This window comes from Emydura macquarii, unplaced genomic scaffold, assembly GCF_026122565.2.
Source record: "Emydura macquarii macquarii isolate MOO-44397 ecotype Brisbane River unplaced genomic scaffold, CSIRO-AGI_Emac_v2 contig_3343, whole genome shotgun sequence".
In the NCBI taxonomy this organism is placed as follows: domain Eukaryota; kingdom Metazoa; phylum Chordata; order Testudines; family Chelidae; genus Emydura; species Emydura macquarii.
The window spans coordinates 6,411,744-6,432,638 of NW_027133480.1; the positions used below are offsets into that span (position 1 = coordinate 6,411,744).

General features: G+C 38.9%; 1 protein-coding gene across 1 annotated transcript in view; it reads right to left on the minus strand.

The window, feature by feature from the left end:
- Nucleotides 1–20,895, minus strand: part of TCERG1L (transcription elongation regulator 1 like) — a 197,021-nt gene that overhangs the window by 161,918 nt on the left and 14,208 nt on the right. Inside the window, exon 4 of the mRNA XM_067533360.1 lies at nt 4,158–4,349. Coding sequence (XP_067389461.1) covers nt 4,158–4,349 — 192 coding nt within the window. The remainder of the gene's footprint in view (nt 1–4,157; nt 4,350–20,895) is intronic.

A 20,895-nucleotide genomic window follows, 5' to 3' on the forward strand; every position in this document is an offset into this window, starting at 1 on the left:
AACCGATTATACAGATTAGATTTAACAAAATAACATTAAGACTTATAGCTTTAAGATGGATATAACATTCTGCCATTTTCTAACTTCATGCAAATTATTTGGACATTGCCTTACATAAACTTTATACAAAGAGAACATGGAAAGATCATTAATTATCAAGTTCCTTTATAAATCGTATATGAGACAAGGAAAATGCAATTGCCCCCAGGGTACACAAATTATGTTCTTTTAAAGATTTGTTTTTCTTTGAGAACAATAAGTCATCCTTAATAAATGTCAATGCACTGATGTTTTTAACTGAAAGGCAGACAGGATTGTAAAGTATGTCCTACACTGGGGATTATCTGTATATTAGATTATTTTTTCCTTGATGCTTTCCCAGTCATTAACTTCTGTGGAGAAATAGAAATGTAATTTTGTTCTTGACAGCAAAGTGCTACTTTTGACCAATTGACCATTTTTTCCTGCAAAGGAAGGAACTTTAATTTAACTTCAATATCTCATCCACTGTGTATTCCAATATAAGAGATCATGAGTAGTCATTTTACAGGAGTTATGTGTACTAGATACATGACTAAAAATATACAGCATCCGCAAAGGATGTAATTTCTGTAATGTGAAGCAAATTCAGCTCACTGTATTCATATTTACATGGTAAATTAGGCTGTCAAACAGGTGTTTCTTACATTTGCATTTATGGGAATCTTTCTATAATTTTCTTTTATAATTTTCTTTGATTTGCATTTCAGTGAACTCAGTCACAGAATACCACATAAAGTTTGAAAATATGTGTCCCTTATTAAGGCACTGGAAACAAGCATAAATATAATAGAATAAAAATCTTAGACTCTGATCCAAAGTCCCTGGAAGTCAACAGGAGTCCTTCCATTGACTTTAAAGGGCTTTGTATCAAGCTTATATTGACAAGGTCATCTAAGATGGACACCTTCATCCCCATCTTATTGTTAACATATTCCATGAAATCCCTTTGTACTGTGTTTTACATAAGGATATTAATAGTCTTTGCAAAGTGAATAGCCTCAAACTTATGGACTGTTTGATTAATGTTTAGATGAAATCCCATACCTATTTAGCATGTTCAAACACATGCTTTCAAGCTTGTCTGTCTGTCAAGAAGATACTATATACTCCATGGGAGAAAATACCCATAAAAAGTAGTTTACTGTGCAAGATTGATAATTTGATAATCAAAGCTTGATATTTGATATCCTATCAGCCTCTCATTTGTAAGGAAAGCAACAATTGTCCTAGTCTGACATGTTTATCATTGCAAAGCTGAGCCAGTTATCTAAATATGATAGTTTCTTTGTTTGATAATAGTCTATCATGTCCAAGGCAATTCATGCAAAACAAGTGCAACTGTAAATCAAAAGTACATTTCTTATGGTGACTGTTGCTTCTTATAATACTTCAGTATTTCAATTCAAGAAGCCTTTTGTCTATAAGGATACATCTCATATGATGTGACTTTTTTTTTTTCCCAGTACAGGTAAAGTACGACTCCTCTGTATTTAGATTCTTCTCAAAAAGTATTTACTGGGAACCAAAATAGCGCATGTGGGGCCAGATCAATCCCTGATACAACTCCACTGACTTCAATGGTGCTACAGAAAAGATGAGTCCAGCCTTATGCCTTCATTTCAGTACACTAACTCATCTACATGAACTGAAAGAGCCTAACAATTTGACTTGTATGGCTGTTTGTCCCAATGGAATCTTGTCTCCTAAATCTTGGAAAGAACTACTTCTGTTAAACTAAACGTTTGGAAACTTCCCAGCTACGATACAGGTGAGCAAGTCCTTCCAGCTCTATTATTTTATAAGCATTCATTTTTCTTAATCATATTTCCAGGATCACTCCACAGGAGTGACAATTGTTGACACAAATTGTTCATCTGAGGATTTCATTTGCACACCACAAATGATAACTGTTCCCTTTTTGTAAGTTTCTAACCTCGTTATATTTTTCTGTGTTAACAAATATGCCCCCACTTGGAAGATTTTTTGTGTGCATCCAAATGCCAAATTTTAGCCCTGCAACTGGTACCTAATACTCCAAATATATACTCCTTTATGGGCCCAGTTATGCAATCCTTCATACTAATAAACCTAAATATTTTAAATCACTGTGACTACTTGTATTACTGCCGCACCCAAGGCAAGTTAGGACTGCAGAATAGGGCCATATGTCTGGCAGTGGATTAAGAATGTTAGAGGATACCATACCAAATAAGGGTTTTGTTTTGTTTTTTTCCAATATAGCGATATTGTCAAACTTATTAGGACAAATATATAACCATAGCTACATTCTGTGAATATGAGATGCTTCTCAGGGCACCTGTATTGTGAGTTACTTTGTCATCATCACCTGCCTCTAGCATGTGGGGGTCTTGTCTGTGCTGGCTGGGTGTCAGCTCCCAGACACAACGAGTCCGTCAGCACTGTCCTCTGGGCTACAGCAGGGCTTTCTTTGTCTTTGATAACAGATGCTCCCCAGCCCCCGAGTCCCTTCAAAGTATCCTCCTGTGGTATCCAGGCCCTGATCACTTAATACCCATAGAAATCCTAGATCTTCTGTTCCCAAAGGAACAGTGTACCACAGTTTACCACTTTTACTAAAGACCACCACTCCTGTATTACCCACAGCACTTGCGTTCAATTATAAAGCATAAGAGTATTTATGTAAGAAAGTATAGAGGTTCAAATAAAAATCAGTGAGAGAGATGGGAACAAATGGTTACATATAAAACATCTTAACATACATTCCAAAGCTTAAACTAACCTAACAAGTTATCCTCTTGTCTACAGAAACTTATGGAACCCAAAGTGCTCTCCAGCTTTTTCAGCCAAGCCTGGGTAATATCTTTTTCATGAAGCAAACTTGCTGTCCATTTACTTTGTGGTGAAGGATGCCGGGGTATTTCTTTGCACCCCTAAGTATAACAGAACAGACCTTTGATATTCCCCTTATGATAGGGTGTCCCCCATTGCTGTTTCTCTCTTCCAGCTGGTTTCCTTCTCAAGTCTCCACCAGCTCTTCATTAATATTTGACTTAAAATGCTAATAGACTCAAATTGTTGCAGAGCTGGCATTAGACTCACTGGGTCCCAGGGCAGAAATTAAGGAGCCCAAGTCCAAGTCCCCACTGTGCAGGGCTGTAGCCCAAGACCATGCATGTAACTTAGTTTAGGGGGCCCCTGTGGCGTGGGGCCCCAGGTAATTGCCCTGCTTGCTACCCCCTAACAGGCCCTAATTGTATAATGTACAATACACAGTGCCCCCCGTCCCCCAGAAATAAGGATCTCCCATTCTCTGCCTGAAAGCGTTTGTCTTAAGACATGCTACCTTTGAGTGACCTGTTTTCAATTACAGACCTAGAGAACATAATTTTTAGTATATATACACATATTTACTCCTCACATTCTCCATATATGCATCTCACAAGGGTTTTAATGATCAGTGTGACACAGGCTTTCATTAGAGATCTTATATGACATTATTTTGGTGAATGAAGAGGATCTCTGTACCCCTATATATCCCAATGCGCTCTGCCAGTTGCTATCCAGAGAACTTTAGTCACAGTATATAATTGATGAACCCACCAAAAACTAGCACTAATTTATTCTTAATCACCCCCTACTGTGTGTCTAGCAGAGAAACTTAATAAGGGTGACATCATAAAATGGAGGGCCATCCAACCTGGCACAGATTTACAGAGTTTTCTCACTGAAGTAAATAGCATGGTATGGGAGAAAATTCTATTGAGATTTTGTCCCCATATTTCTATAATGCATAAGAATTACATAACTACATGGAATGAGTTAAGATTTGAGTTTCAAGCTCACCTCTGAATTTCCTCTCATCTGTGCATTTGAATAAAGCTGAATCAAAGTTGTGGCTTTATAAATGCATGGATCATTTTTAAATAACATACCTCAATCTAACACAACAAATAATAGTTTTTCCTCAGGACTAAATTACACAAACATACATATCATAAACTGTTAAATTCAATTTCTGCTCAACAATCATTTAACAAAAAGCATTTGTGACAAAAAGTCACACAAGGCACTGTTTCCATGTGCTTCAGATTGAATAGAAGCTGCTACAGGGTACCATAAAGAAAATCTCTTACCTGGAAAAGGTGAAGTCAAAACAGGTATTTTCACTGGTGACAGAGTGAGCATGTGGCAAGGTTGGACACTTGTAGATGATGGTCCCTGAGGTGCTTCTGAATCTACTGACACCATAGCTGCTGCTGCAGCAGCAGCAGCGAATGCAATTGTCTGATTACCGCCAACTTGTTTAAGGCTATTCTGGCAACCACCTATGGAAAAGTTAAGTACATTTTGTTTTATTTTACATTTGAAACAAATATTTGGCAAGTTAAGACACATACTCTTTAAATAACAGTGTTTTGCAAATTTCCTAAATTACAATATAAGAAGACACCAAAACGTCTTCTTTATTATTGTTATATTAGAAGTTAGTCCTCTACTGCCTACACATCCAGCCATCCAACTTAATTTAATGGGACTTTTAAGATGCATCAGAAGTCTATGTTAATACACTGGTGAGGTAGGTGTCATTTTACACAGCATAAAAGATGCTTCACAGACTGACTCGCCCAAGGTCACACAGGATGTCTACGGTTGAGCCAGTAATTGAACGCAGATTTCCTAAATCCCAGGTGGGGTTCTTTATCCACTATACTATCTCTCCACCCTTTAACTCACAACTTTTGTGCCATAGACTCCTTTCTGTGCAAACATCCCTGCATAGTACATTTTTTAAAACTAAAAGCTAAACTACATGCTTTCAAAATACATGTCCTAACATAAAGAAATGATGAGGATGTACTAAGTGCATGTTTTGAAAACAGTGTATATATTATAACTTATGTATATAGTTATCACAATCAAGTGAAGAACTCTGCATTGGGGGACACAATTGTAGCAGCTGTTGGCACTTGCACCATCTTTGGCCCAGGGGAAGGTGCACTGAACCATGAAGAAACCAAGAATTCTAGTCTCTCTGGCTGGTGTTAATCCTGTATACTTCACTGCCCTTATAACTGTGCAAGGTCTCATACCCTTACCTTCTCAAGCAGGCAAGTGTCATTATCCATTTTACAAATAAAGTAACCAAAAGGTAACATGAAGTCACTTCTGGCATGGCTCTGAATAGAACCCAGGTATCTAAAACGGCAAGTCTCAGCCACTTCACCATGCTACTTTTTAGGAGGAATGTCTTAAATCTTCATGCTTGACTGTTATGTCTGTAAGCACTTGATTACATTACCCTCAAGAACTAGGAAAAGAATCCTGCATGGGCAACCTTCATTCCAGCATTTCCTAATGTTTGAGTGCTTGACTTTGCAATCTGAATCATTTGTTTCCTTTTTTTTTTTTTTTTTTTAAACTATTTCCTATAGATATAGGACTATTCTCCTGTAATTATAGGCATGTAACTGCCATCAACAACACCAATTTGCACGTATATAGAAGCCCTGAGACTGGAAGCACTCTATCCAGTGAGCTCCCATTCTATTAAAGAGGAGTTCCCTGTGTGGAGATTTGGCAGTAGGCTTGAAGAGAAGAATGTATCCTTAAAAGTAAATGTTACATAGTAAAAGTGTAACAAACTTCGGGGAAGACCTTTGGAGCTCAGTAACAGCCAAGTATGTTAAATAAACAAGCAAACGAGTAGTAAAAATCTTAAGAAGAAAACCTAATTTGACAAACACCAGCTGTTACCCTCTCTACACTGAGCTATGTATTCAAAAATTAAGCAATCATTAGCTTATTATGTCATTTAGCAAATGTTTTCAGTTCATGTGGAAATCCTTTAGGCAATAAGAGCCAACTGGTAATTCTGCAAAAATCACTGTTTGATCAGAGCTGTCACTTTAGGCATTTCATAGGTTTATAGCATTTCTTTCTCCAAACGAATCTGGAGACTAAAGGGACCCCTAGGGCCAGATCCTGGTTCCTGTTGAGGCCATTTCCCACCTGCCCACTGACATAAACCACCTGTAAAACTGGCAGATATGGCTATCTGAGGATTCCTCTGGCATGGGAGAGCCCAAGGGTGGTGTAGGGCCCACCTAGAAGATATTATGCCATACTCCTGCTGGCCCCAGTGGAAGGGGCTTGGCCAAGATAACAGGGAGACGGTCAGTGCCCCCTGTGGTCTGGTGTTTTCTGGCTGCTAGAAGAGTCCCTTACAGCCATGGACAGCTCACATAACTTGCACAACATAGAACAGCCTCTGGATTGCTCCATCAGGGCTAACTGGCCCTAAAATCAGGGGATGTGAAGGCGGCCTTATACTACGACCTGTATGCCCCAATCCACCACTGAGCTGCACTGGCCACAGAAAGGTCAGATCTGAGACTCCAATCCTTAGTATGCTACACTCCAGTAGATTTCTAATAGGTAAAGTAATCCCATGGGGCAAACTGAATACAGGCATAAGAGGAGTCATTCCAATGAAGTCAACAAAATTGCTCTTAATTACACCTATGAAAAATTAGACCCAATGTCTTTAGAATACAGTTGCACTTGTGAATGTTTTGAATTTAGCTAAACAGTAAAGTGGGTTGCGTGGCTAAAGAGATTTCCTTTAGTGTGTATATATTTCCTGAGATTGTGATCCCCTTTTTATTAGTCTTTTTTTGCCATGCAGATGTATTTAAAATATTGTTACCAGAAAAATAGGCTTTACAATATTAGTAATAAATATTAAATATATACAATAGCCATTTCAAGTAATTTCTTTTATTGCTGAGGTTGTCATCAGTTCTAAGAGATTGTCTATTAAAAAACAAACAAAAACACCCAACCACATGTACACCATCTATAAGCATGTCCTTGTTAGTACAACAGGCACACAGGCCAGAGAAACAGTAGCAAATACTAATACCAAGTCTTTTATATTTCAACCTGCAACAAATGAAAAAAAGAGATTCCATTTTGCCCCAGGTAGATGTAAATATTCAAAAATGGCAAGTCAAACCATCAGATGACAATGATTTTGTTGTTTTTAACACTTCCTTCTGGGATCACATGGATCTCTAGGTTAAGTTAATCAGATCCTCATCAATAGTCTGCCCTTGGAGAGAGTCTCTGTGTTTCAGATTCCAGGGATTTTCTGCTGTCACCAAACACAACAGGAAAAAGTCCCTGTAATTATTCATGAACTCTGACAAAGTATGTACAGAAAAAAGACCATTGTACCAGTTTCCCAGAAGACTGTTATTAAGATTCTGCAAAATAGAGATATAATTCTCAAAATGAGTGAAGGGAAGGAGCAAACCAATATTAGGCACTAGAACAGTGGGCAAACTAAGCCTTGCCATGAGCATATATGGATGAAACTAGTGAAGTGCTAGAGGTTGTCAGGATTTGAGCCTTTTTTTAAAAAATTCACCAATCAATTGATAGTACAGTTTTGGTAATTTCCCTGCCTTTGATGGAGTTTGCTCTCTCGCTCTTTCTCTGGACACTACTAAATCATTTGTGGCAGAAAGGACATATCTAGGGATGCTAATACTTCATTAAGATAAAACTTTCTTCTCTGGAAGATATCAGATTGTGCTAGATAGCAGATATTTTAAAAAAACATTTCTTAGAACCACTGCTACAAGGTCAGTGCTCAGATACTTCAAACGTTGAATACTGTTCTACACTATCATCAGTACACATCTGAGAAACAAAGTCTAATGTTTGTCAGTGAAGTTCACTTCTTGGAAGATTTATTTTTAACCTAGAGCTACTTGCTTACCAGAGAGGATTTCTGTTTAAGTGTGAAAACACATTAATATGTTGCACAGTTCTTCACGACACTCTGCTACAAGATGTTTACCACAGGTTAAGAGGAAAATATTTGTGGGAGTCTTTTTTGTTAAAATGTCGGCAACATACTTGTGTGTGAAACAACTGAAGAACAAGATAGCAAGGGCAGTAATAAGGACGTAAACAAGAAAGGACAAGATTAAAGAAAACAAGGGATTAGGGAGACAACCCAGGCACCACCACAGCAGATGCCATTTGATCTCCAAACATCCATTATATAATCAACTGCATAGTAAAGTGTCTAGAGATGCAGCAGCCAAAGACTAACTGGTTTCTGTTAGACCTGCTCCTTTATTCTCTCACAGGGTTATCTATGTAGTTTTGGGATTCATGAATTGTCCCTGCTTTCCTATTCTTGAGCCATGTGCCCCATGTACATTTGACAGTTCAGAGTGTGGTTTATAATAGCATCCTGAAATTCTTGCTATAGTTCATGATGTGTTTTAAAAATGAACCACTACTTCTAAAGACCTATAGGACTAACCAGCTTCAGGATCCACACTATAGAATATACCATAGATTGTGCTCCATTTATGTCATGAATGACCCCAGTTTCTCTCTTCCACAAAAGCATACTTTTTCCATTCTTATTGACTTTGTCTGTGACACACAGACAGTGAAACAGGATTCTATGCTGCGGTTTTGCCTGTCCCAATGTCCTCCCAAACTTCATGTTCCTTTTGTGACTTCTTTTTCTTTAGCCATAAAGGACATATCGGAATTTGCCTTCTCATTTTTACTCCTATTAAACAGTTAAACCATTACATTTCTTCTCCAGGATCAACAAAAATAGCTGTTTCTTTAAAAGAAAAGAAATAAGGATTTTGGATGCCACTGGAATCTACAAGTTCAGTTCAGCTGGAAGAGGGTATTTCCAGCTCTTCTTTTAAACAAGTTCTTTGTACTATAGAATCCCTGTAAGCAAATTAACTGATTAATTCATTTTAAAAAGTTTTGTAGTTTACAGACTTGCAGTCATTTTTTTAAATTCTACCTACAATGGACTTTTATAAAGATCTTTCCCACAAGATCTACAGAATAAATTAAAACAGCAAAATCAAATCATCCACAAAGAAAAGAAAACTCTTATTGCATCAAGCAGTTAAAAGTCCTTTTGAATGCTTCAATTGTCTAGGGGGATGGAATAATTTAAATATAATAGTATAGTTCTCCTTGCAACTTGCTTTATATTTGTTTATAACAATAGGCGAGATATATGGGGTTTGGTTTTAATTTTGTTTTAATTTGTGTTGCAGATTCCAGTCCATGATATTGTTTTAATTAAGTACCTCAGAAGGACTGACTATTTATATTAAACTTGCAGCCCTCCCCCGCTATGTAGTGGCAATAGCTATATAACAAACTGCAGAACAGTTGATACATCTTAAAACTAAAACATTTCTAAAATATTTTCTGTAATATATGTTTATACATGTTCAATAGCATAGTGTGGAGAAACATATGAAAGCCAAAACTTGTAAAAAAATGAAAAACCTCTATGAAACTACTAAATCTTCATATATAAATTATGTTTAACAATATATTTATAAGGCTTGAAAAATAAACATTTGTAGCAAATGAAAGTTCTATAAAATTAAATATCACTTAAATTCCTTTATGATTATAAATGTTAGCAGTTTTTAAATTTATAGTTGACCTTTTTTTAATCTAACACTGTACACTGGAAGAGAAATACACCATCCCCTCCCCCACTCCCCTTTTCTTTTTCTTTTAAAAAGATTGTATTTATTTATTTAATTCATAAAAAAATTTGCACTAAATTCCTGAGTGGGCATTTCCTTGTTTGTGTAATAGCTTGAATCAAGGAATTAGTAGACAGAATAAACAAAGGGACAGATTCCCCTCTCACACCTAACCACATGCATAAGATCATTATGTGGCCATGTATATTGACATGTACTGTATATCTCCTTTCTGAATTTACTAAGAAATTATCCTGCAGAATCCAAGTTTTCATTTCACAAGGAATTACATCTAACCATTTGTAATTGTAAAGAAACTTTTTAAAATGTCAATCTCAGGTGATGCAGTAATGTTTGCCTGAGATCTATAGAGAGTTTGAAACAGGAATTCTGAGAGGTATGATCTGCCCCATTCTTGCCACCTGAAGCCTCGGGCCAGACTGAGACTTTGTGATCTACCCTACAGAAAGGGGCAGCATGCTGTTGTGCTGCCACTGGAGCAGCCCTGGAGGGAATAAGCTGTGAAAGGTCGCAACATGTTCCCTGCCAAGCTTTCATCCCGCTCATTCCTACCCTCCTGTACAAAGTCATGATGTAGCAGCTCCATGGTGCCTGCTACCCTCCTGCTCAGGAAACTGAGGTCTGGTGCACTGATGTGAGCAAGCATCCATCTGGAATGCAGGATGGGCTATAATTAGGCACCTAATTAGGACACTGCTGATGACAACATTAACTCCAATGACAAATCTTGCATTGTCCTCAGTGGGTCCAGAATTTCTTTGTGGACTGTAGTCCGATTCGTGTGTGTGTATGTATGTGCGTGCGCTTGCATGCATACCATGCAACTGCAAGTTGGTTATGATAATTTCCCAGCTCTCACAGAATTCAGTGGGATTATTGGGTGGGCTAGGAAAGAGGGCAGGACATTTGGTGCTCATCCTACCACCAATGTTTGTGTTGAGATAGCCTTAAACAATGGTATTTTGGTTTTTACAACCAGTGCTTGCTGGGTGGTGAGGAAGTCTATGAGACTGCATGGAAGAAAGCAGATCACAGCATCTGCTCCCATGAAGCAACTTGTATAAATTTACAAAACATAAAAAGGCCACCACTATTTTTTACTCTTTATGTAAATTGATATTTAAGTTAAAGCTACCTTTAAGCACACATTGTACTGTACAAAACAGCTAACCCAATATCTCAGTGACCCTGGAAATGGTATGAAGGTATATTTACCAACTGATAAGCTGTTCTGGAACAATTTTGCAAATGAATATGCAACCCCCATTTTGGTAAAACATCATGCACTTGTGTTTTACTTATTTTGATCTTTAAAAAAATTATGTTTTATGCAAGGAAGGGTCCATAATTACTTCTTGTTTTAGTTCCCTTCAGCCTTTTCTTACAATATTCAAGATACATTGAATAATAACCCAAAAATCACTTGGAGTTATGTGACTGCATCCATCTGACCACTTATCAGGAGGAGTGTACATGTTGTGCTGTATACCTTCATCTTGACTTCTTTCTGCTTCAGCTCCTATCTCCTTCTATCTTCCAGGGCTTTTTATTCAAATCAAGTGTATGAAAGCAACATTGTGTTTTGACATGTGTGGTCTTAATGGGCACCTTAGGTGCCTATTGAAGAGAACCTTATCTTTTTGCCAACCACAGATATATGGGAAGCCTATGGATTGTTTCTATTTCTATTTAGTTAGGCACATAACAGTATGAGAAAAGGTGAGAGCAAGTCTAAATAAATTTATGGTGCCAGTGTTTATTAATCATAGAAACTGAGCTTCTTGGAAACAAGGGGACACTAGCTGTACAAATTTGCACCCAGATTGAAATATTCTACAGTAGTAAACAATGATGAAGCAGCCTGTATCAACATGTAAGACAAAGGATCTGGCTCATTTAATATAACACTGTCAATTAACTGTTGCAAGACAGAATATGCTGGTGGTCCTGATCATCTTCTGAAGCCTCAAAGAAAAAAAAAAACAAACAATAAAATGTTTACTTTTATCTTTGCAGTTGGTGCCATTGCAGATATTTTGCACCACAACACTACAGACGTCCTGGCTACCATGCCATAATAAGGGAAAAATCTCAGTCTTGCATAAAATGAAATTGCTGTTGCAGAAGATAAAGGAACATTGCAAATTTCACTGTTGTACGGAGTCAGGAAGAGAGTGTTGATATGAAAGATGGTAAATGTAACCTCTCCTGTATTGCATAAATATATTGATGTGATTTAACAGGAAAATCACCATTACCTGAGAGAGTGAGGTTTCTACTTGCATTAGGTACATTGCATGTGAATACAAGTATCTGTGTTAGAAGGACAGATGAAGGTTGAAAAGTCAAGCACTATAAAATTAGGACGTGCCAGAAGTAATGTGGCTTGTACAACCTTAATTTGTATGCATTATGATAACAATCTTGATTTACATGATCACACTGTCACAGTTTCCGAGGTAACGGTGCCTGTATCCCACCTCTGTGGTCCACTCCAGGAGTACCCAGGCAGATCTCAGACCTCCAGCCATCACCTGTCTCTGAGCAGGTATCTTTGTCCCACTGCCTTCTGACCAGGTGTCTTAAGGCTGCACAGCCCCCTGCCATATACTGAATACCAGAGGGGTAACCATGTTAGTTTGTATAGAATGTGTGAACAGTGACAATTACTTCTTGTAATGAGATAACCATTCCAACCATTCAGACCCACTCTGACTGTGTCAAGAAGTAATTGTCACTAGATCTGAATAGGGACTTGGAATGGTTATCTCATTACAAGAAGTAATTGTCACTGTTCACACATTCTCACCTTCTAATCAATGGTTGTGAATAGGCCTCATCTACCCTAACTGAATTGACTTTGTTAGCACTTGCCCTCCCTATTGTTATGTTTCTTACTCTTGGATGTATATATATATACCTCCTATCTGTGGTTTCCATTTCACGCATCTGACGAAGTGGGTTGCAGCCCATGAAAGCTTATGCCCACAGAAATTTGTTAGTCTTTGAGGTGCTACAGGACTCTCGTTGTTTTTACTGAAATACCAGAAAGCCAATCTATCTAACAACCAGCACCTTTGCTTTCCTTTCTCTCCAACACCTATGACCAGCATGTGCTAGCTGTTACAAGGTACCATACAGCTCTTTCCAGCAGAGACATTTATTCTTAGGATAAAAGCATCACAGAGAAGACATAAAAACCAATACATGCTTACTAAGCATAGCAGAAATCTCTTATCTTCCACATGGGGAGTCCAGTAGACCAATGTACCTTCCAACCCTTCAGTACAGCTTGAGGTCCCCTGAGCACGAACGATCCTGCCCTTTTGCTGATTCAAAAGGAAGACCCTGAGTCTGTTTAAACTCAGCATTTATATAGCCGATATATCCCAAGTTGTTTCTTTGTCTCTAAAAAACTCATTTTGAACTAGTATATGCAAATCAACTCTGAAGTTGTTTACAGTCTTAGTGACTCACCTTAATCACCCCCCACCTTCCCATCATTTTTAGTTCCTGGAGGAGCTAGGGTAACCCTTCCAAATGGAGTAGAACACAATCACACAAGCCATTGATAAATTAAATACAATGGTCCCCAAAGATTTTGCAATCCTTTGCAGTATCTGTCACACATACTTTTTTTTTTCTTCCATAAAAGCCCTGGCTCATTAAGTGCACAGAACGGACTGTACTCACTTAATGAACAGCTATTCAATATTTTGTTTTCTCCTCCTTGTTCAGTGTGTGTCCCCCCCCCATATCCTATCTACTATATGTTATTCACACTCTATTGTAAAGTCAGAATTATTAAATTCCTCATCGACTTTTCTATGGTGCTTATCTCTACAGTATCTGAGAGCTACAACAACACTGATTAATTTAGCTACAACACCTCTGTGAGATGAAGGAGTATTACCATCATCCTTATTGTACACACGGGGAATTGAGGCACAGAGAATTTAGGTCAGATGTACCCAGTAATTTTGGGTGCTCCATTTGAGATGCCTATGACCTGATTTTTCAAACTATTTTTACATTATATAGTACTTTATATATTTGAAAGACAATTCCCATTTACTTCAGTTGCAGCCATGACTACTCAGCAATGCTGCAAATCAGATCCCAGGTCTCAAATCAGGGAACAGAAAACAAGGAACATACAATTAGTGAACACCTGTTAAAGGTTTGGTTTAAATGACTTGACTAGAATCACATAGAATACCTGTGGCATAAACAGAAAATAGAATCCAGTTCTCCAGGGCAGCATTCATCTGCATTAACCATGAGATCATCTGTATAGTTACGTGTATTAATTTGCTACCAATATCATATGCATCTCAGTTTACCTGTTTGATAATATCCTGCCTGACTATGTGGAGTCAAATCAAAGGAGCCTGGTGGAGGATGCAAACAGGAAATAAAACAATAACAAAGATATTATCCTTAAGGGAACAATGGGAGTGGGGAAACTATTAATTGTGGAATGTCCCTGCCCAGATCCATACAGACTAGCAAGGTTTACTCTTCTGAATCCTGAGGCTAAACCAGGAAAAGAAAGGGGGAGGGAGGGTTGTGTCCATTGTCAGTAGCTGCCCAGAAAAGTAATCTTACAGAAAGAGAGAGAGAATGCTGCAGCAGGGCTGACTGTTTCTCACACACCAGAGGAGGTAACTGGCCTGAATGGAATTTACCACAGCTTTCAAGGAAAAATTAAGGGTTAGGTGAGGGGAAATTTACATATACACCCGAATTGTTTTAACCCATTCCTCTGCATGTCACATACCACTATGTGAATATATAATGCTTTGTTCTGAAGGAGCTGTTTTTGAGTCACTTTAATCAGCTTCTGGCTCCCATAGGAAAAGGGTTTACAGGTGCCAAGCACAGCAGGGACTATTGTGTTAACATCTTTGGGAAACAGAGGACTGCCATCCAGAGATCCAGTCCAAGAGTGGTTGAACCATGTGGTTCCACCCTTGAGAAAAGTGAAGCAAGCCAAACCTGTCAACTGACAGGCACATTTGAGAGGGACTAAAAGATCTAAAAAATGTCTCACTCTAACTGTTTCATCCTTTCTTTTCCTGCAATCCCCTTTCACTTATTACACACCTTCCAACTTTTGCAATAAAAAAGTAGGAATCATACAGACAACAGCATCTTTCAATATACTGCCTTGATTTATTGTCAGAGCAAGCCCAACCTGTGCTTTGAATCCGGCAGGGATGCTGAGCTAACAATAGTATGTGATCTTGTAACTAAAGACTGTTTCATAATGGTTATGAACTAACATTCCTACGTTCTTGGCTTTGCAATCTTAATAGTTTTAACATATTTGTATGTCTGTAATTTCCTAAATTCCTAGTTGTTTACAAAAAGCAAACCAAATAAACAAATTCCATCATGTGTAATCACATGGGTCCTCAGCAGAATTGGAAACTTCAGATCTTCCACTCTGCCAACTGAGCAATCAGAGTAACTGATAGCAGTAGGAGGTTGCAATCGTCTATGTGGACCAGCACAAGAGGGGCTTGGAGGACTTTGCCTATGGGTTTCAGATATTTGCTCACAGCACAGGAATGGCGAGACTCAGGAATCATGGGTTTCATTCCAGGCTCTGGAAGGGAGTGTGACCCAGTGGGCACAGACTTCTGGTCATTTCAACGTCATCTTCCCCCACAGCATGACTGCTTTCTATCTCCTTCAACTTATCCCAGTCCTGTCTCTTCTCCATTCCTGCTCCTGGTGCCAGTCCCATCCTCTTCTAGTTAGTCCCAGTTCAACTTCTTAAGCTTCCCATCCAACCAGTTTCCAATCTTCTTCACAGCAAGTCCTAGTCTCAGATCTCTGAACTCCCAGACTCAGTCTCTTCACTCCACATCCCTACTCTCAATCTCCTTTCCCACTAGTCCCAGTTCCATTCTTTCTGGTTCTTAATTTGATCTTTCTCCATCATCCCTTCCCTAATCATGTTCCTCATCTATACACTCCCTCCATGTCTTTATCCCTGTCCCAGGTTCTTGTCCCTATCTCATCCAAATTCTCCCTCAGTACACTAGCTGTTCTTCAAATCTGTCTCCACTCCCCTCTTTTCTCTACCCCATCAGTTCTCAGTCCCAGCCTCCTGGCCCAGCCAGTTGCAGTCTCTCCCCCTGCAATGGGTCATCATCTAATTAGTCTCCCTCCACCTACTGTCTCCCAGTCCACTCTCATTTTACTTTCCAGCTCCAAGTTCCAGCCTCATTTCCCAGCCAGTCCCCTGTCTCTCCCCACCTCCAGCTCCCAGGCTCTGCCCCTCATTACAGTCTCCTGGCCCAGCCAGTACTACTCTCCTCCCGCTTCCAGTCTCCTTGTCCAAAAAGGCACAGTTTCCACCCCTATCCACAAACCCTTTGTCCTAATCCACTCCTCTCTCCAATGGACAGGATCCATTTTGCACATATTAAGGGGAAACAGAGCACGCTGGGCTTCTCCCATACTGTGGGATGCTCAGCTATCTGAGTAGATTTATGGTCCTTTTGTGCCCCAGGAATGGTGCAAAGGGTCATATCAAGGTTAAAGTTCTGCTCCAGTATCTCACCTATTCTTCTGCCAGGACTAATATCTATACTTCTGTCTTCTTTCACCTTGACTATTGTCATTCTGGCATCCCTTTCCCTCAAATTCTTAAATTATCATTTTTTCCAAAATGCAGAAACTTCTTTACTTGTGTTCATCCAGAAAAGGTAACGTGTTGCTTCATCTTCTAAAATATTCATTGGCATCTGTTGATTTTAGTCTATACACTAGAAATCTCCTAGTCTTAAATATTCCCCATCATAGATGCCACTCTCTCACAACACTGAGAGATTTACACACACACTTTCTTCACTATAACAATAGATTCTTCTACCACATTGCCTCTCCATCTAGAGTACCCTTTTCTAACCTCTCTCTTCTTCAATTAGGAGTCCAATACCAAGAGCATATTCTATTAATTATTATTATTTTTGACAGTGGCCACAGTGATCAGGGCCCCATTCTACTAGATATTGTACAAATAACACAAAGGTAGTCTCTAGAAAGCGTCTACATCCTAATAAATCTAATTTCCTTGTGCTTTCCAATTCCCTTCACTCTCTTGAACTCCATTTTCCAGCCCTATATACCTACTGCTAGCTGCATGGTAGACTGTAACTCAGTATATATTGTACATTTGCCTGTACTGATTGTAATCAGCAGTCAAGCATTTTGGGATAAATTGAAGTAATGTATTTCATTTTACAAAGTAAGTAGCAGCAACTCTGTTTCTTAATAGAATGAAGATACATTTCTATTTATGGCTTTCATCTCACCTTCACAGCATGCTAAATGGAAGGCTTGTTCTACGCAATTTCTATGGAAAACCTTTTTGAACACTAATAAAGTGTACTACCTTTAAAAAAAAAAAAAAAAAGCAACATTGCCTGAAAACCGTGATTGAAAAGCAAAACTGCCAGCAAACTGTAACCACACATCTTGAAACATTAAAATAATTGTAATTTTAATAGTAATGATATGATACATAGGGGATATTTTTCTGTCCACAATAAAAACTTCACAAAATCCCAAGGAAGTCCTAATAATTCAACTCAAAACACAGAACCAGCTCTGAAGACCATGACCATCTTAAATAGCTAATTCAAGACTCCTTCTGGAAAGACTTCCAATCTTCATACAGCCTTGGGCTCGTCTCTTCACCTAATCAGGGGAGAGAGAGCTATACAAGGAAAAACAGGAACATCTGAGTCCTAATAATTCAACATGACTTTGGCATACCATATGGCAAACTGCACAATGGAGTAGACAAAAATATAAATAATTTTCCATGCAAAAAGATGTAGACACCACATCCCCAACATAAAATACAGGATCTTGATTTGTCTGGTGGAAATAAGAAAAAAAAAATCATTTGTAAGTGCATAAATTCAAGGTTTTGAAATCTGTTATCATCTGCCAGGGAATAACAAATGATTACTTTTCCTCAAGGAAAATAACACCTAGTACCTAGTATTTGCAACTACCAAATTATGTGTGTTAGCATTTACCAACCTCCAAAGTTCATAGTTAGGTTAGGAAAGATTAGATTTTTACCGGTAATTATCAATTTCACTGTTCACATACAAGTCAATTGAAAAATATTTCTATCAATAACGGGAATTTACAGATAGACAAAAAGAAAAATACTGCTTAGCTTATTAGCTTGATTTATGGCTATTTACTTAGTATATTTTGATATGTGATGTTGACAAAGTGTTTTAACAGTTATAACTTTTTGAATATCAATGTCTATTATCATGAAGTAATTGTCTGACCTCCCTACTGCTTATTCCACCCCATAATTTCCCACAACTGTGAAAATTTAAAAAGAAAAAAAATGCTTAATCAATATCATCAAAATTATAAAACAAAAATCAAAGTCTATAAGCTTATTCATAAAGAACATTCTTTTCTCATTCTAAAATGGACATTGAACTGAACAACTATGTCATTGTTACTAATTGTCTAGGAATGGATCCAATGTATGGGCTTGACTGGACAAAATTTTCCCATGCCTTTTTAAAAACAAAAAAAAAAAAAATAAAGAAAACCATTCTTATCTAAGTAAGGCCTGCATCTTCCACAATATGCAATGAAGCAGCTGATTCCAAGGGGTGTGGATTTCCATTTCCTTTTATATTTCTGTGTCAAGTAATCTGAAAAGTTAGGATTTGCAATGCAATAAAGACTCCCCTTTTGACAGTCAAAGCATTATAGAGTAAGGTGGCTTTAGCAAGACTAGACCTACTTGCAATGTCATAACCTTTTCATTTGGCGGCTCAAGATTTAACACCTGTTGCAACTAGAGAGGGCAAAAGGATGAAGAAAAACACTCAATCCTTGTTGGCAAATACTATTTGCTGTCCCTACCTTGCGGCTTTCCTAGTGGATAGAAGTCTCTGCTGTGTGCCACAGTTAGAGAGGATATAAAGAACAGTCTTTCTGGGGATAAAATTTTATAGTTGACTAAATGCAGGCTATTAAGTGTTCCTTTACAACAGGCTTTAAGAGCCAATATTAGCCATGGCTTTTGCATTTTTCCCCCTTCTTTCATTGGGTGCGTATTCCAGCTGTTCAGTCAGGTATGATTAGGAAACATCTATGGCTTCAGCAGAATGCTACTGATTTCCACGGTGAACAGAATCTATTGTGATAAAATACACAGACCTTAAAGGAGATTGGAGCCCCACTGTGTTGGATGCTGCACAAACACAGCTAAATGAAAACTGTTTTCCTGGAAGGCTTAAAAGACACAAAACAGATTGAGGACAAGGTAAACATGCAAGCAAATGAATATGGTGAAGAACTGGCACAACTTTGTTATTTTTCTTTTCTTTTTTTTAAATTGAGAATAGAAAGAAGGTGGGGAATGAGTAAATGAATAAGAGCTAGGGAGTAAGGAAAGAAATGAAGGGAAAGAGGAACAATCATAGCTCATCACTATCTAATAGTGATCATCAGTAGGCACTACAGAAGAGCGAGTTTTAAGAAGGGAATTGGAAGATAAGGCAGGATGGAATGGATTATAGGAACATAAGAGTAGCCATACTGGGCCGGACCAATAGTCCACCTAACTCAGTATCCTGTCTTTGGACAGTAGCCAGTTCCAGATGCTTCAGAGGCAATGAACATAAGAGGTCAGTAATCAAGTGATCCATTCTCTGTCGTCCACTCCCAGCTTCTGGCAATCAGAGATTTAGGGACACACACAGCATACGATTCTGTTCCTGAACATCTTGACTAATAGCCATTGATGGCCCTATATTCCATTAACTTATCTAATTCTTTTTTGAACCCAGTTATATTTTGCCCTTCACAGCATCCCCTGACAATGAGTTCTTCTGTGCTTTGCTTACAAGAAGTGGAAGCTTGGTCAGATGACTAGGGAGGATTATAAAAATACTGCTTGAACCTGCAGGAATGAAATCAGGAAGGCCAAAGCGCACTTGGAGTTGCAGCTAGCAAGGGACGTGAAGGGGAACAAGAAGGGTTTCTACAGGTATGTTGCCAACAAGAGGAAGATTAGGGAAAGTGTGGGCCCCTTAGAGAATGAGGGAGGCAACCTAGTGACAGAGGATGTGGAGAAAGCTAAGGTACTCAATGCCTTTTTTGCCTCTGTCTTCACAGACAAAATCAGCTCCCAGACTGCTTCACTGGGCGGCACAGAATGGGAAGGAGGCGAACATCCCGCAGTGCTGAAGGAACAGGTTCAAGACTATTTAAAAAGATTGGACATACACAAGTCCATGGGGCCGGATGCAATGCACCCGAGGGTGCTGAGGGAGTTGGCTGAGGTGATTTCAGAGCCATTGGCTATTATCTTTGAAAGCTCGTGGCAACAGGGGGAGGTCCCTGAGGACTGGAAAAAAGCAAATATAGTGCCCATATTCAAGAAAGGGAGGAAAGAGGATCCAGGGAACTACAGACCGGTCAGCCTCACCTCAATCCCTGGAAAAAATCATGGAGCAGGTCCTCAAGGAATCCATTTTAAGGCACTTGGAAGAGAGGAAGGTGATCAGGAACAGTCAACACGGATTCACTAAGGGAAAGTCATGCCTGACCAACCTGATTACTTTCTATGAAGAGGTGACTGGCTCTGTGGATGTGGGGAAAGCGGTGGACATGATATACCTTGACTTTAGCAAAGCTTTTGATACGGTCTCTCACAGTATTCTTATCAGCAAGTTAAAGAAGTATGGGTTGGATGAATGGACTATAAAATGGATAGAGAACTGGCTAGCGCATAGGGCTCAGTGAGTAGTGATCAATGGTTCCATGTCTAGCTGGCAGCCGGTCACAAGCGGAGTGCCCCAGGGGTCTGTGCTGGGGCCAGTTTTGCTCAACATCTTCATTAATGATCTAGAGGATGGGGTAGATTGCACCCTCAGCAAGTTTGCAGATGACACTAAGCTAAGGGGAGTGGTAGATATTCTGGAAGGTGGGGATAGGATACAGAAGGACCTAAACAAACTGGAGGATTGGGCCAAAAGAAATCTAATGAGGTTCAACAAAGAAAAGTGCAGAGTCCTCCACTTCGGAAGGAAGAATCCCATGCACAGCTATAGACTGGGGACCGATGAGCTAGGCAGCAGTTCTGCAGAAAAAGACCTGGGGGTAACAGTGGATAAAAAGCTGGATATGAGTCAGCAGTGTGCCCTGGTTGTCAAGAAGACTAATAGCATATTGGGCTGCATTAGGAAGAGCATTGCCAGCAGGTCACGGGAAGTGATTATTCCCTTCT